Here is a 17,102-nt window from a genome sequence, read left to right on the forward strand (position 1 = left end):
GATCAGTTTTCTGTGTGGAAAAAAAGTCGGCCCACACAGGTTCCCGGCGTTAACGAGTTAAAGCATAGTGTAGAAAAAGAGTAGAGTTATAGTAGTTTGAGTTTCTGAAGCCATGCTCTGGGCCGTTTCTTCCTCTCCGCCATGACCTCTTGCTGTAAGTTTCCAGCAGTGCGACGCGTTCATTTGACGTCATTAATTTTGCAATGCGCAACGGCTAGACAAACATAATTGGTAAGCTCGGTGGCATATGATTAAGATCGTTCTTAAGGCGGCTAAACCTTGTGCCCAGAAAGTGGTGAGACAGAAAGAGGAGATGCAGAGAAAGAAAGATATGCTTGTGGTCTGAAAGCCTTTCAACTATCAAAGCCATGTTTTATCTTAATCGTACTCAGAACTACACAGGCCTGAAACCATGAATTTGAAGGCAAATATGAGCTTCATCTTGAATGCTTTTTGTTGCAACATGCTTTATAAAGTTAGATACCCAAGATCAAACCTTAAGAAATCAAAAATACTTCCTCCATACTTCATACAGGCACTGGCTCACCTATCAACTAAAATCAAAAGCGAGAAACTCCAAGCCAGACTGGCAATGGGGAAAGAAATCCTTGATAACCTTGAAAGGATCAATTATATCTTAATAAATTCAGCAGGTGTGGATCCATAATAGTCTACAATGGCGCTTATATTGCTCGGGTTCCAATGATTACAAACCTAACAGAGTAAAAAAGGATGCTCTCGAAATAATCTACATCTCCTGAACAGCAGCCCTCCTCCTGCTTTGTATCAGCATCATTTTAATTCAAGTCACACGAATGAATCATTTAGACTTAATGGTCATAATAAGCAGGTGTGGGTTTTGAAGGACGAACGTCGTTGCCCTTGGAGGATGATGCTGCTGTTTCTGCATGTTTTAGCTCATTTACTACAAGTCACATATACTGTATGAACACTGCAGCCAATGACCTGTCTATGACTTCTTAAAAGCACATTAACATGCCACTTTAACGCGGCACAATAGTTGCCCAATTCATCCCAAAAATAATGATCCAGAATCTAAACATCAATCAAAGTAAGCTGCAGATTTAAGAGTTTCCTTAACTGCGTACTCTTTAGCGTTCGCCTGCAGTTAGTGCTGCGCATAAAAGTGTTTAACACTGTGTGATTGCACCTTGGAACTAGAACCAGGGGTATCCAAAATGTATCCTCCTATACTACCTATAACTATATATTCTTTGGAAAATGAGCTTAAAGATGCAAAAACGCTGCTATGATCATACAACAGAGGCGTATGGATGTGGTAACATAAATCAAACATTAGCCTATTGACTTTTTGTCTTTATCAGAGACCCACTAAGAGACCCGCTTGAGGCTTACAGTTAGCTCGTCGGTGTTCACCAGGCTGTCCTGGAGGGATAGGAAAAGAAAGGCAAAAAGGACAAATTCACATCCTCATTCTGGGTAGTGCAACACCCCCCGCTTAGCTGAGATTTTACAGAGCTAAATTTAGCCCAGCAACCGTGGGATTCGTCCTCAATTTTAACTCTTCAATGTAGGTTGAGGCTAATATATTCAATCAGAGTATTTAGCTGCGAAACAAATGAGAAGTGGGAATGATCCAAGTAGAACTGTCCCAACATACCATCTGGCAATGAGAGCCAACGTGATACAGAACTTCAGGTGAACAGTTTGGAGTGATCTGAGAAAAATCTTATACACACACATCACATTTTATGCTGGCGATGGCCCACAATTCACCTCAAGGCCTAACCTATACATAAAGTTGTGATGTGATTAAGATAGCTCCAACATCCTTCACACTGTCTCTTTAGTGTAGGTGATGAACATGAATATGGATGGAACATCATTAAGGATCCATACTGATGCATTCTCTCCCCCCCCCTGTCCCCCACCCCCCCGATCGGCTCAACTATAAATAGCTTCTGATTGAAGTTTGTCATGAATAAGAAGTGCGGTGCATGAGTCAGAATCTAAAGATGACAGTGAGACGCAGAAGGAGGTAGGGGGCCTTAAACTGTGTGTGTAAGCATATACTGTTTGTCAAGGTCAGCTGAAGCGCCGGTACACCAGGGAGTGAGGTATGGTGTGCCTATGCACTTGGTTTAAATGTTGAGAAAACAAAAATATTACCCCCTTTTAACATTTCCAAACAGCTGCAAGAAACTGCTCTCCCTCCTGTACTAAGGCAGGTCACAGTACGCACGGGATGTTTCAGGCTACAAGTATACAGTATTTGATACTTGAACTGTGTAAGCGTAATTAAAGAGTGGGGGAGGAGCATCCTGGATCAGTCTCGGAGCATTCTCTTCTCATTAGTGAGCAACATCTTATATTTAGCTGACTCTTCTTTTATGTATTAAACAAATCACAGTGTTGAAGGGTTGACCACCTTCAGAAAAACTGCATTATTACATTAAAACTGCTGTAGCGTCTGAAACACTGTAGCACGTGTTTTTGCATTTGCACTGAGAGTACTGTCAATTTCCAAAGTTGACTGTTCATCAGTATTGCCTGAGCACAATACACCACCATCCACTGCGCCAGTAAAATTTGGACACCCTGCATTCTATGGCCAAAAAACTCAGCGTTATAAATTGCAGTAAAAAAATAAAATAAAAATGAAATTAAGTGTTCTCGCCATCTCTCTTTCTCTGCTCCCTGTACTTTGGTCTCTGCCACTCACTTGGTCTTTTTCCGGATCTCCTCTACCAGTTGCTTGATGTGATCCTCCATGAACTCAATTTTTTCCTGCTTGCGAGCCAAGGCCTTTTGCAGGCGGACAATTCGATCCACAAGCACAGCCTTGTCGACTTCTGGGAAGTTGTCCACGACCACCACTGAAGGACCTGACTGGCTCTCTGGCGACCTCTCTTCAACACCACTGCTCCCACCATGGCGTGCATTCAAGGAGCCTGGGGAATGGAGCACAGATGAACTTAGAAATTGTTTTTTTTCCCCAACGTGATTTTGGTCATGTATCAACTAGCTGTGAGCTATTATTTTGGGTGGATATTTGTGCCATCAGAGGAGAAAAAAAAACTTTATAGGACGAATATTACAAAAACAGAAGTCTTTTATGATAATACTACTATGTGTGTTAAATACTAATACTAACCAAATCCAGAAGTAGTACCTGAGGAACTTGAGCGACTGCCCATACTGCTGGCATCCCGGTCGCAGCCTCCATTCTCAACCTGCTCCAGTCTCTTGCGGGCTGTACGAGAAGAAAAAGTAAACAACTGTCAAACATAGATTTGCACTAGACAGTTTTTAAAAGTCATGATACATGGTTTAACAACATTATTGTTGGTATTGCTAACTGCTGAGTGTTACATTTTGATCAGACGTTCACAAAAAAGCATGATGAAAGTCAAAGCTGCTTGACTGAACTGAGCTGAAATTTCCACTGTGAAGGTGTCTACCTGAATAAATGTATAAAGCTTGCGTTTTAGGAACAGTGCACGCTCAGCAAATATTCCATGCATAAACAAAGGCTTAAAATGACAGAAAGTAACTGCAACACTGATGAACGATCACAGGCTCTCCTAATTAAAATGTCCTCATTGTCCCACATGCCAACTCAAAGTGAAAAGCTAGTGCATACAAGCTAATGGGGCTGAACTTCATGCCTTAACATTGCTGCGTTTGCCTACAGAACCAAGTAGGGGAAGCTGGCTCGCTCTATTAAGTATAATCCTAGCATGAGAAGAACATAAGCTCTCTATGCACCGCACCTATCTGCACACTCTCATCTCCCTTGTTTCTAATCATCCTGCACTTTATTCTCTTAATCCGAGTGTGTGACCTGACATCAAATCCCTGGGAGGGGACAGTCGAGCAATTCTATATAAAAGAAAAGATGTCACAGTAACGTGAAATCAGATGATGGACACAGTGGCCACTTTGGCACGGCTGGAAATGATGAAACGCTTTTGATACCTTGCAATTTAAATAAAATTTACAATAATTCTGACATAGCGCATGTATTTTCTTTTAAGGTTTGAATCCGACCTGTGGCCCTGCGCTGAGTGTCAGCCCCTCTCTCCTGTCTATCTTCAGCTATCCTATCTAATCAAAGGGAAAAAAACATCTTATCGTATCCGTTATAAAGGCCATAGGCAGCGCCACAACCCATAACCACGTCTTGTCTAAGCCATATGGCTCTCATAAGGTGTAATCTTTCTTATCTGCTAATGAAATAGCTAAATTAAGTTGGGTACTGTACCGTGAAGGAGATACAGAAATAGGCTGTACTGTAAGGTGGTTTCCTAACCTTGCGTTAGTTGTTTCGTCAGGTCCTTGATGTTGGCCGCTTGTTTCCTTTTCTGTGTCACCAGCTCATCCCTCAGCTCTTCAACTCTGGTTTTTAGCTGGGCCACCTCTGTCTGCAGTGCTGTCCGCTCATCCTGCAGACCTTGCACCTCCTGCTGCCTCAGCACCTCTTCCTGTTTCAGTTGCCGTGACTGCAGGATTAATGGAGACGAGGGGGAACATTTTTTTAAAAATGCAATAACAGCAATGATAGAGTGGTAGGGCATTGTGACAATGGTCGCTTGTTCCAAAAGGAAATTTCACTGTCTAGCAACCTGTAATTGAAATGAAAAATATATAACACAAAGATTTTCTCCTGAATGTCAAGCCAGAAAATATCACTGTATGTTCTAGGACAGACAACTCAGCTGTTACGAGTATGTCAGAAGCACAAATAATACACTGTACAGTACATTTGTTCCAGTGTCCAAGGTAAAAAAACACAACCTTTATAATGAGACTGAAAACTGACACTAAAATCAACACATTTTAATCATTTAAATTTAATTTAATTTAAAAAATGTCATTGATTTCCTCAAGGCATTCCTACATGATTTTAGTGAACAATATTCAGTATATCAGTCTTCTACATCTCACTGTATAACTTTGTGCCTTTAAAGCTCCCCCAACCTTGTCATCTAGTAGTCTGTTGGTCTCCTCCAGCCTCCCTTGGAGCTCCGTGAACCTACTGGTGAGCTGATCCAGCTGAGACTGTAGTGCGTTACTCTCTGACTGGAGCTGGGCGTTTTTGCTGCTCAGCTTCTCAGTAAAGCCCAGTAGCTCAGCTTCGCGCTCCCTGCTGCCTTGTACATCACGCTGGAGGTCAGCCATCTGGCTGGTCAGGCTGTCCACTTCCTCTCGTAGAGACGTGATCTCCTGTTTATCACTGCAGGACAAATAAACGATTGCCAAGGTGTTAATGAAGACTCATATTAAATGGGTGGTCACTATGAACTTCCCTTCTTATGTGTGTGTGAAATGTGTATTAGGGATACAATTTTAGTATTGTATGACAAACAGGAAATTATACTTACTAAGATACAGCATATGGCGTTTTACATAACCCATTATTTAAGCCAAATATTTTGCATCGCCATGCATATAGACCTCTGAAACTATAGGCCAACTGAAATGTCGGATGTTTGATTCTGATTGACAAAATAAAAATGTGCCATACATAATCTTCCAGGATGAATGTCACAATCTTCACTGGTAGTGAATCTGTCTATGGACAAAAAGAACTGGTGGCATCAAATCATTTTTTTCTTGCCAACAACTAAAAATGTTGGTGCAAGTTGTGAATAAAACTTCCTGCTGCACAAAATGAAAGCCAGAACAAAAAGTAGAGAAGCTTTTGCATAAATCAATTTGGGTTGGCGCCACCTACTTATGGCACTCTGGCAGACACAGAAAGCAGCATTTCAATAAGTGGAAAAGTTTCTCTATCAAGTCATCTGCACATGGCTGGCAGAGCCACACACCCACAGAGGGACCTGAGTCCCTTCCTGCCCTCTGAGCTATATCTGTCTCTGGCCTATCTTAAAGTACTTGACAGAAGACAAAAAAATAAAAGGGCCAAGAACTGTATTACAAGCAGTACAGTTCTATGGAAACCAATTATGTGTGAATGGTGTTACAGGTGCAAGTCAAGAATTGTAATTTGCCTGCAAGTTCCTAGAAAAGTTGCCCCCAATGTGTCACTGACTGTTCTACAAAAGTATTATCAAACAGTCACAGGACTGTTTAAAAAATCCATTTAAAAACAACTCAATAAGATGTGTACTGTGAAATGCAATACTCATCATTTTAAAATGTATTGCTTACCCAATCAGCCTGTTATGACATTTGGCCTTTCACAAAATGGACTGGGGATATTGTAGTAGCCCATCATAATTCACTCCATATTAATATTTGCTTTAGGTTCTCTTACCGTTTTAGGACTGATTTCAATGCTGTGGACATCACACATCATGCTGAAATGTATCCGTGTGTCTATGCTTGAGCTTTTACCTTCAGTACTGTTCTTGAAAGATCAGTGTGAGAGAGAGAGAGTGTGTGTGGGGGTGTGTTGTGTTGTGTGTGTGTGTGTGTGTGTGTGTGTGTGTGTACCGTTCATTCTGCTCCTGGAGCGCAGTGATCTCATCCAGCTTTTCTCTCTGACGGCCAATCTCAGCTTTCTGCCGGTTGATGATCTCCCTGTACTTGCTCAGCTCGTCCTCCCAGCGTGGACGCTCGTCCTCTAGACACTTTAACTACAGAACAACACACACTTATTAAGCCAAAGAAGACCTGCTGATATCATGTGGACACACAGATGTTCAAGCACTTATCTATATGACAAACCTTGGTGCGTAGAGTACTGAGCTCATCCATTGCCTCTTTGTAACTCCTTTTCAGGTCTTCCAGCTCTTTGGCCTTCACTCGGTGCACCTGCCAGATGCATTAGGTTTTGCGTTAGATATATATCCACTGTTATGGCTTTTACTTTGAGTCTACTCATATGAGCATATATATTTATGTTTCTAAACCTCTGAATCCAAATTGTAAAAGGATGCCTCATTCTAAAAAGGTTTCCTCTCTACCAATTATGACAGATTAAATGTCAGTATGTAGGAATTAGTGACATCTAGCGGTTTAGTTGCAGGTTGCCCCTCCCTTGCTTCACTCTCCCCTTCCAAGCCTGAAAATCATGAACAGCCCTATCTAGAACCAGTGTTTAGTTTGTCCATTCTGGGATACTGGAGAAACATGGTAGCCTCCATGGAAGAGGACCCGCTCCCGTTGTAGATTAAAACGATACATTCTAAAGGTAATGAAAATGCAAAGATTCATATTTTTTAGGTGATCATACATATGCTGATAAAAACATACCAATATTATATTCCATTTCAGGCAATAGATCCTCCTAAATGTTAACCACTGGACCTTTAATACACATTACCAATTCATTTCAATAGTTTTACCCATCAACTTAAGCCTCAGTCAGACTGAACAAAAAGTATTTCTTTCTGAAAAACAATACAAAAAATTTAATTAATTAATTAAATAAATACAAATAATAATAAACAATCTCACAGAAGCATCGTTTCATTACAGACGCATTTCCTGGCAATCCAAGTGTAGCATTCATTAATGTTATTATGTTTATGCACTCATTACGCATGTGGAAGCAAAGCTTAATAATGTTTTCGTCTCATCTTTTTTAACAAAGCCGTTAATGACTAGTGCTACTCAACTTTTCCAAGAAGCTATTAGTAGCCTGTGGTATCCAAGACAACATGTCAGTAATGGAGATGCTGGCAAATTTACTGTGTATGTCCTGCATCCATCCTTTCCTGTCCCATTTTAATGTTTAAACCCACACAGTAATGGGAAATCAACTGTTATGTTTGCATTATTTATGAGTGAGTTGCATCATAACTTGAGCATAACACACATGGACCAATTTATTCATCAACAGGGCAGAAAATCGAGGTCCTACATGGTAAAATCTGTTCTAAAAACAATCTGTACAAAGTATCAGGGATAGGGTATTATTGAGAACAGAATGTACTGCAGAGTTAATCGTATTAATTTTTTTATGACCAAATTTTAGATCGAGTAAGATTAAACCTGACTTTTCACCTAAAATGAATACATCAGATATAAACCATTTGATGGTTTTGAAGGTCTGATATTTATGACAGACATGAAGACATTTTAAGGACTTGTAAACACCCTGAATGAACGAACCAGAGTGGGGAATCATAGCAAGAAATGTGTGATTTCCTCTGGGTTGTTGTTGAAAAGCACAGCTTCATATTGATTATTTCTAGGCCATTTATTTTTAAAGCGTGATTCCCCTCAGAATGGGGCAGAGAGAAAAACAGGCCATTGTGTTTGGATTGAGTCCATGTCTGTGCCTGTGTGCATGCGTGTCTGCCTGTAGAGCCTATGTGCCAGTTTGTTACTCATTCCTACTTAAGGCAATTACACCTCTCAAACTGATGAAAACAGCTGAAAATAAACACTTTTACTAGTAGAGCTGGCATCAAGACCATCAATAAAAGGCTGAATAATGGCCTGGTGAAACAGAAAGTATATGTAATTTTGAACCAATAGCAAACCTGCATTACTGTTTATTTTGTCCAGGGGTTTTAAGTGCCTACTCACTGGCCACCTTAAGCCGGTGTATACACATCAATGACTTCTTGTGTACACACGTGCGTAAGAAAGTGTTTGTACGTGTGCACAGCGGTTGTCACCTCTAATTGGTCTGTTTGTTCCTGCTTATGTTTCTCCAGCTCTCCTTTGGTCTCCCTCAACTTAGCATCCAGCTCGTTGGACTTGAGTTCCTCCGATTCCTGGGGGGTAGAGGGTTAAAAGATTAAAATCAACACAATAAGCCGGCGAGCATTCCACAGCTGAAACATCAGTAAAAGAGGGGCGAACTGAATATACGATGTGGGTAAAGGAGGCAACCAATGACAATGAGACACCAAACCATAATTTCCATGTTTGCATCGAATAACTCTGGGTGGCATTTTGGTTTTGGTTCAAATTCAACTTTTCTAGTCTTATTAGCTATATGCTGCAAGTTACTGCATACATCTTTTTTAAAAATGCTAAAAATGTGTTTTTGTTTTTCATGTCATGCGGTTTTATTTTGATGCCTCGCTCTATTATTTGCTGACACTGTAGTCAGTGTAAGCTCTGATGAAAGAATACAGCAGCATTTTTCCCAACACAGAGAGAAAACTTAGGCAGCTCTATACTACCATCATAAGGTATAAATGGAAACTGCCGTTCACCTGAAGCAAAATCAATCCTGTTCCAACTGCAGTTTTGCTCATTTAATAGCATCTTTTAGTATTTTAATAAGAATATTAACGCATGTCCTTATTCTATTAATTCAGCCCACGTAGGTGAATATAACATACATGTGTCACTGACCAAATCAGATTTGATACATTTCCTTCTTTGACCAATTGGTTAGTTAATTTAGGGAGGAGGCAACAAACAATAATCAGCACGACATTGTGACACAAAACATGCAATCTACATCACACAAATCCAGACATACACCATGTTTCTCAGACACAGATATATTACATTTGCTCACATTCTTGGTCATGAGCCAACTAATACTTCTGTGCGATAAATATCACAGACCTGGTATGTTCGGATCATGTCCTGGCAGTTCTTGCGGATCTGTTCAGTCTCTTCTTTGGCCTGGACCAATTTGGATGTGGTCTCTCTCAGTTTGTCTTTAGTTTCCTGCACACAGATTAACATTAAAATGCCTTTGTTTTAAGGGAAAGTAAAGGCTGTACTGTATAAAGCCACAGCAATGATTTAAAGAAGGGTTCCCGTTTTGTGACTTCTTACAGGCGGAGTGATTTACACACACATCAACTACACAAACCACAACAAAAGGAAACATTACTGGCACCAGTCCTGCGGCCTTCAGCAACTTTTTTTTTCCTTCTTCTCTGTTTATAGTTGCATATTTGCTTGGAGGCAGTTTAAAAATAAAAGCATTATTTTGAAACAGAAATTGTCAAAAATAGCAACAATGTTAATGATGACTTCCTTGCAGGATCATTACTGTACCATTTTCACCCCATTTCATTTCGCCCCGAATCAAATCACGTCTATTATGGAGCGGCTGCAGATAAAATGACTGAAGGGGATGTCATTTGTATACTGGAAATACTTAGCGGGTATACATCATTGACATGGTGTCTAGACTAAATGAAGAAAACCAACACTAACCAGAAATTTAAGTATGTTCTTTCAAACTGATATTGGCAATGTAGACACTCAAACTGAAATTACTTTATGTAGTCAACCACATCAGCCATGTAAATGTGTAAACTTATTACACTATTATTTATTTAAATCATTATTTATAAATACAGTGCTTTCTTCTCTGTGAGCAAAAGCTCATAACTGTTTTTCCTTATGTTTGCCTATAAAATATTTCTATTATAAAGTACATTTGGGTTGTGAATTGTAACATTACCTTGTGTGCATCCGCCTCACTCTTTAGTTTGTTCTGGGCCCATTTGACCTTGATGAGGTGCGAGTTGATCTCCTCCTTCAACTTTTCCACCTCTCGAGACAACCTGCTAACCTCGCCTTCCTGAGAGCACAGAGAAACGGGAGAAGCAGAAACAACATCAGAGGCAGCGGACGGAAATTTGGCTGAGATGAGAAACTTATTAAATAACTAGTCTTGATGCTTTTCCCCTGCTAATTGCCTAAAATGAATACAAAGCATACACGCTCCAAGTGGGACATCCAACACATTGCTGACTCACAGATTCAGATCGGCATAATTAAGACTAGGAAGAAAAACCTTCACCAACCAATGTTTGCTACATCTTTAAATATTTGCTATAAAGTATAAATATTTAAGTCATTTTTTCTGTAAAGTACAAACTAATGAGTGGGACAGCTTTGTTTTAATGTATCTTAGTGGCACATTATGCTAAATTCAATTCAAGTTCAAAGGGATACATTAAAATAATTGTATGACGTATTTGTACCTTATAGAAAAAGTTGGGTAAGCAGAGTCCCTATATAAGTCCTTCTATAAACAGTTTTCAAAATAAAAATTCTTTAACAAGGCACTTAAAACTGACAGAATATTTACCTTAGCATCATAGAGCTGCTGCAGCCGGCCCTTCTCCTGGGCCAGCTGGTTTCCTCGGAGGGCCTGGCGGTCCACCTCCTTGGTGGCTTCCCTCAGCCTCTTCTCCAAACTCTCCTTATCCCGCCTCAGGTCGAGGGCCTCTTTCTCCCCACGCACATATTTCATCACCATGGCCTCCTTCTCCTGGCGTGCTTCGTCACACTTCTTGTTAACCTGAGACGGTTGTTTATATCATGAGGTTTATACAATATACCACACTTGAGTCAGTGAGCAGCTTGTACTGTTGGATCCTTCAGAGGAACCGAAATAAGTGATGTTTCCCTTAGGAATCCCTAAAAGGAGTTGGCTGGGGAGAACATATATGGGCTACTCTACTTAGCCTGCTGCAACTTCAATCTGGACTGGCACACATCATGAAAGATGGACAGTTGGATAGACAGACAGACAGACAGACAGACAGACAGACAGACAATCTAGCATTGCAGTGTGGGTGGAAGACAAAACACTAACTTACTGTAAGACTGTCAGCTTGTCAACCTTTTACAAATGGAGCCAACATGCTTCGACTTGGCTGCAATATTACAACAGCACTTTTCTGTTCTGTTTCTTTCTTAACAATTTAGAAACTTCACATTTTAATTTTAAGTGCCAGTCAAGCCCTTAATAAGCTTAGCACTTTTATGTCCAGGGCACACCATGGTACATGTACTATACCAACACCCTCCAACCCGGTGGTTCACTCACAACTTCCTCTACCAGTCTCACACCAGTGTGTTCATTCCTCATGTCAACGAAATGCTCAAGTGCCATTTCTTAGTTTGTCAGTTTTATGCTCCTATGCCCGATCTTTACTGCATTGTGTAACAAGTTGGACTTTCAGGAGAGCAAGAGAAGGGTGGAGAAAATGTGTGTTGCTGTTTCTGCATTATATTTATAAATCAAATAATATAACACAATAAAAATAGACATAGCACATTTTGTGTCTATACAATGACAAGGCCAAATGTTTCAAACCTCAGGGGCAACAATTGATTTGGACTGGGTCACCATCTTAATAGAAAGAAGGACTGATACAAGGGAAGAGAAGACAAGAGTGCAAGATCTACCTCGTATTGTTCACTGAACAGTGAAATTAAAAATTGTGAAGCGTGGCAAAACTGTCGAGAGCGAAGTACCCTACAAGATTTCAACCAGGTGTGCAAACTATTGGATGAAAAATGTGCTTTCCTGCACTATTCCCTTAACAAGTGATTAAAGCTGCAATAACAAGAGTTTGGTGCGCAAAGACCTTGACCGTTCAGCTGCTAGTTTTGTGCAAACGTCTTCAAGATACGTGGGATACAGTTTCTGGCAAAAAGTAAAAGTAATGTAAATTTGGTCAATTAGCTTCATTTGAGCTATTTCAGCTTTATCAATAATTTTAATCCAAAGATGAATACGACATTTTTTAATGCAATGTAATGTACTTGTTCTTCCTGGCTGTCATATTGATGTACAAATGCTTAGATAAGAGAAACTACAGATACTGTAGAAAGAGATAGTCAGAATGCATTGTGTCTGATGGTGATGCAGCAAATGGGGCCAATTAACAAAAACATACACCACAACAAAGCATACAAAAAAGATGAATGCTACATCTTTCTGATTTTGTTTCAGAACGCTCGTAATTATGTTAATACATTCACTTGTATACACACACAGCATATACAAATACACTTTATCGATGGTGTATGTGTTGTGGATGATAAAGAGAGCCAATTGCTGTGCTGTGGTTTGATCGTCTTCATCAACTGTCAGATGCTGACAGCTATGCTGCTGTTCATTACTCTCTGACAAGCTGTGGGCTATTCCTGAGTAATAACATTGTGAGTTAAGTGACAAACTCAGCCTTAGTTCAGCAAAATAAAAAGGTAATGTAGCAGCCTGAAATGGAACAAGGCCAGACATGCAAATAAGGGCCAGACTGGGGCAAAACTAAGTTGTGTGACCAGCTTATCAAATATATTCTCTCACAGCATTTGAGCCCCAGTTATACCTGTTCTAGCCGGTATGCCATTTCCTTCTGCATCTGCTGGAGAGCAGCCTTAGCTGCCTGGTCCTGGTGGATTAGTTTATCCCGCGACTCCTTCAGTTCTTTCAGCAGCTCCTCCACCCTGCCCTCCAACTGCAGAAACAGGGAGTATAAAGGGTAAGCAACTTGTTGGGCAACATGTAAGCCTGGCCACACCTGGGCTAACCTGCTACACAGGATGACACCTGACACAATATGTTGGAGGCAAAATAAATCTAAACAGAACAGGAACAGGAAGGCAGTTTGGCATTGTTCTATTCCTCGAGATCAGATATTTTTATTGTAAATATGACTGAAATGTCTCTAGCAAGATATACCTAAAATAATTGCGTTAATTTAGAAAAGAAAAGAGAGATATTCTTGTACTTTCTGTCTGCTATGATTATCAAGCGTAAATCTATGGTTGGAAAAAAAAGAAAACAGAAACAGGCTCCAAACATACATTGAGTGTATGTCATAAAAAATCCCTCCTATACCCTTTTGTTTGTACAGTGCTTAAACAAACGCCGTTACCTAGAAAGAAAGAATGAATTATTGTTCCCTCTATGGCAACAGCAATGCTAGTGTCCAGTGAACAGAAAATATTCTATGAGCAGACAAGGACTTGTGTTTTGTGCCATGTAGACGGGAAGCTTTGTAAATCAAAGGGGTAGAATTCGAACACAAAAAAAGACACAACAAATTAAAACACACTTCACACAGATGAATACAGCCTTTCATGCACATGTGGCTTGTTGAATGCCAGTAATCAGAACTCTGTGTCCTTTTCTTCTCCCCACCAGGCTGCTTTGTTTGACTTCCTTAATGACTAGCTATACAGGGCTGGACTCCAGATTGAATTGAATTGGAGTGTCACTGTGACCAATGCTGCTGGACACCATTTGTCCTCTAATTGTACTGTGTATATAATTGGTCCTTGAATTTTACATATCTTATAAAAAGGACTATTTTAGTATTCTCACCTTTTTCCTACTTTGTTTTTTACCCAATTAAAACCATATGAATGTCAGGCGTGCAATTTCAAAATTTTGGATCAGGAAATATTGTGTTAGATTTTTACATGTCATCCCTTACCACATAACACTGCAGTACTTCCTCTTTATTTATTTATTTATTATTATTTATTTTCCTACATACTGTGATTATTGTTATGCACCATAACACCAAGGCAAATTCATTGTACTTGAAAACCAACTTGGAAATAAACCTGATTCTGACACAAAGACTAGCCGACACAGCACTGGTCACTCTAGAAGAGCCAACATGCATTGTAGGATTTTTTTTAAGGCTGCTGTGGAGCAAAGCTTTTCCTTTCTTTGAGCTGCGACAGTCCCTAACAGTATACATTAGAGCAGAAATGAAAATATATTTAAAAAATGAATAATAAAAATGCAGGTGCTACGTGATCACAGTTAGCAGAGGTCAATGTCCGGCACGGGCAGGAAGTCAGACAAAACACTGGAGCAGAGCACTTCCTTGTTGATTAAAAACATACGGTAAACAGGCTTCAATTGTTTTCAAAAATGAATTAAAAATAGCTTGGAGAGACATGCAGGACGAACAAAGCCCATTATTCTAGAATGGGCTCGCTTTGGACGAAGGGACAGAAAACAGACCGCATCGCTTGTGTTTGTGCTCCAACACAGAGTGCAATATGACAACAAGGTGAACAGAACCACAGTGAATGAAACTAACCTTTTTAATGGTGGCCATGTGCTGCTTTTCCGTGTCTGCCCTCTTTTTCAGCTCTTCCCTCATGTTGTCCTTCTCTGAACAGATACCCAGGATCAGCTCCTGATGCCTCTTGTTATCCTCAAGCAACCTATACACACAGATGCACCACACACACACACACACACACACACACACACAAGTTTACAATACCAATGTAGGTCAAGTCCACACAAAGTACTAAAGAATTAAGACTTGTGTTGTAAATCCAGTCTCATTACTGCAAAAAACACAATTCAGGCTTCAAAAAGATTTTTCTTGTGCGTCAGCTTAATTAAGACAGATTTAATACAACTAAAGTGAAGGAAAGGGGAGAAACAATAGCAGTTAGCATGTAGGTTAATCTTGCTAAACTGATCCATTACAATGGAAGCAAAGTATTGTACAATTAACAGCTTAAAATGATGAAGGTGCCCTACTACATGATAAGCTACTGTAGGTAAACCAGAGACATAGATTAATCTAATAACTGACACCACAGCACATCAACAGGCGAAATAGCAGTTTTACCTCTGAATAGCTTTCTCCTGCTGTGCATATTTGTATTGCACGCACTTCTCAAAGACCAACATGCAGTCCTCTTGGTCTGTAGGGAGTCCATTGACAGGTGGGCTCCCTTTCCTCTCACCTCCACCTCCACCTTCACCCTCAGGCAGCTGGCAAGCCAACAGCTCTGACTCTAGCTCATCCAGCAGTGACTCCTGTGACAGCGAGCGCTGAATCTGGGAAATAAGCTTTCGGCTACAATCAGTGTCATACGGACTTGACAAGGAATGCGGGGGAGCTGAGGTGTTGGTTTGTGGGCTGGAAGCAAGCGAGGAGCTGACGGTGTCCGAAGTGGGGGTAGAAGGGCCATTAGAGATGCCGGAGGTGGTTGTTGAGTCGGTGGGGGAGTTTTTAGAAGCGTTTTGGACGGAAGAGGCTGATGGACTCTCAGCTGGAGCGCTATCATCAGCAGGCGACGGCTCTGTGGAACAATTTGTGACCAAGACGGATGGCTGCTCGTGGCTGTCTGGAGCGGCGCCATGAGAATCCTTCACTTCATCGAAAGTCAATACGGTTTCTACTGTCCCTTCAGGAACAGATGGAGAGCTTCCTACCACATTATCCACAGTTGTGACTGGGGCTAGCAAAGCTCCACCAGCCTCATTTGAACACGGAGGTATCCCGCCTTCCATGGAAACTGTATTGCTATCACAGCCGGTATCAGCATCCAGCTCACTCCTCTCCAAGTGTTCCTGGTTGCAAGTCTGAGCTTCCGCCGCTGCGTCTGCCTGAACATCTGTCACATTCTTGATTAAGTCACTGTCAAGCTGTGCTTCATCTTTGGCCTGACTGCATTTTTCTGCCTCATCTGCATTGCTGTGAGAGACTGGTTCCTCCTCTTCTACATTAGATGTGCTGTTGTGAAGCTGATCCACTGGGTGCGATCCCCCCGACACAGATTCAACCTCTGATCCTTCCATCGTGTTTGTATTTGAAGCAGGACCAGGCTGTTCCGTGGTCCCTCTCTGGTTCAAATCTGGCAGAAACGGAGGAAGGAAGAGGGAGACTGAGTTGGAACAATAATAACAAACTAATAAACTTTTGGGGTTTTCATTAATTGTGTGAGAAGAGCCGCGAAAAGCCGAAAATCTGCTGGATGCCACCAACACAGGAGCCCTGTGCTTTTACATGTCATGCCTTTCTGGTTACTAGGTACAATGTGGTCCTTGTGTTGAGCCAGGAAAAACCCTGACAATCCCAACAATAAGCTTCACATTTCCTCGTGTGACTACTCAGGTGATTTGCTAGTTTATCTGTTGCCATGAGGAACACAACTTCAAAGACAAGACACACACACTCCTACCTGCTTCGACACACAGTAAGAGGTGTGGTCCTGTCACCACATGTGACGTAGTTGCGGTGCAGAACGTCATACAACTTAGATAGGTATTCGAGATTGCTACATAGGCGGCCTCACTGCATTCATCTTCAAAGTGTGTCACCAATTCATTTAGAGTTCATGGCAAAACACACTTGGGAGGATTAAAAGGACTGTACAATGTTTGATTTGAGTTTTTAACTACAGAATATGGTCCCTATAATCCATTCTCATGTTTACTTTATAGATTAGCTTGAGAACACCTTTCTTGTCCACTTTAAATTAAAGATATGAAGACAATGAACCAGGCACAAGGGCTGCGCTCACTAAAATCATGGAAAAGGCTAATAAACAAGGTAGCCCTGTCTCACACGGTATCCCTCGGCCGGAAAATGGCTTTGTGAGCATCTACTGTGTTAATAATCACTCAGAGAAGACTGAGAATAGCTGGAAGCCATGTAAACTTT

At 40.8% G+C, this 17,102-nt stretch overlaps 1 protein-coding gene across 1 annotated transcript in view; it reads right to left on the reverse strand.

Moving 5' to 3' along the window:
• ccdc186 (coiled-coil domain-containing protein 186) overlaps positions 1-17,102 on the reverse strand; it is a 26,320-nt gene that overhangs the window by 8,273 nt on the left and 945 nt on the right. Inside the window, exons 2-14 of the mRNA XM_035664219.1 lie at positions 15,282-16,293; positions 14,736-14,862; positions 13,005-13,133; positions 10,970-11,182; positions 10,337-10,456; positions 9,484-9,588; positions 8,577-8,675; positions 6,676-6,762; positions 6,442-6,584; positions 4,963-5,218; positions 4,295-4,484; positions 3,137-3,235; positions 2,705-2,933 (exon numbers count right to left, since the gene is read on the reverse strand). Coding sequence (XP_035520112.1) covers positions 2,705-2,933; positions 3,137-3,235; positions 4,295-4,484; positions 4,963-5,218; positions 6,442-6,584; positions 6,676-6,762; positions 8,577-8,675; positions 9,484-9,588; positions 10,337-10,456; positions 10,970-11,182; positions 13,005-13,133; positions 14,736-14,862; positions 15,282-16,237 — 2,753 coding nt within the window. The 5' untranslated portion in view covers positions 16,238-16,293. The remainder of the gene's footprint in view (positions 1-2,704; positions 2,934-3,136; positions 3,236-4,294; positions 4,485-4,962; positions 5,219-6,441; positions 6,585-6,675; positions 6,763-8,576; positions 8,676-9,483; positions 9,589-10,336; positions 10,457-10,969; positions 11,183-13,004; positions 13,134-14,735; positions 14,863-15,281; positions 16,294-17,102) is intronic.

The sequence above is a fragment of the Morone saxatilis genome, unplaced genomic scaffold (assembly GCF_004916995.1).
Source record: "Morone saxatilis isolate NCDOM2014 unplaced genomic scaffold, NCSU_SB_2.0 Contig1, whole genome shotgun sequence".
Taxonomy (NCBI): domain Eukaryota; kingdom Metazoa; phylum Chordata; class Actinopteri; family Moronidae; genus Morone; species Morone saxatilis.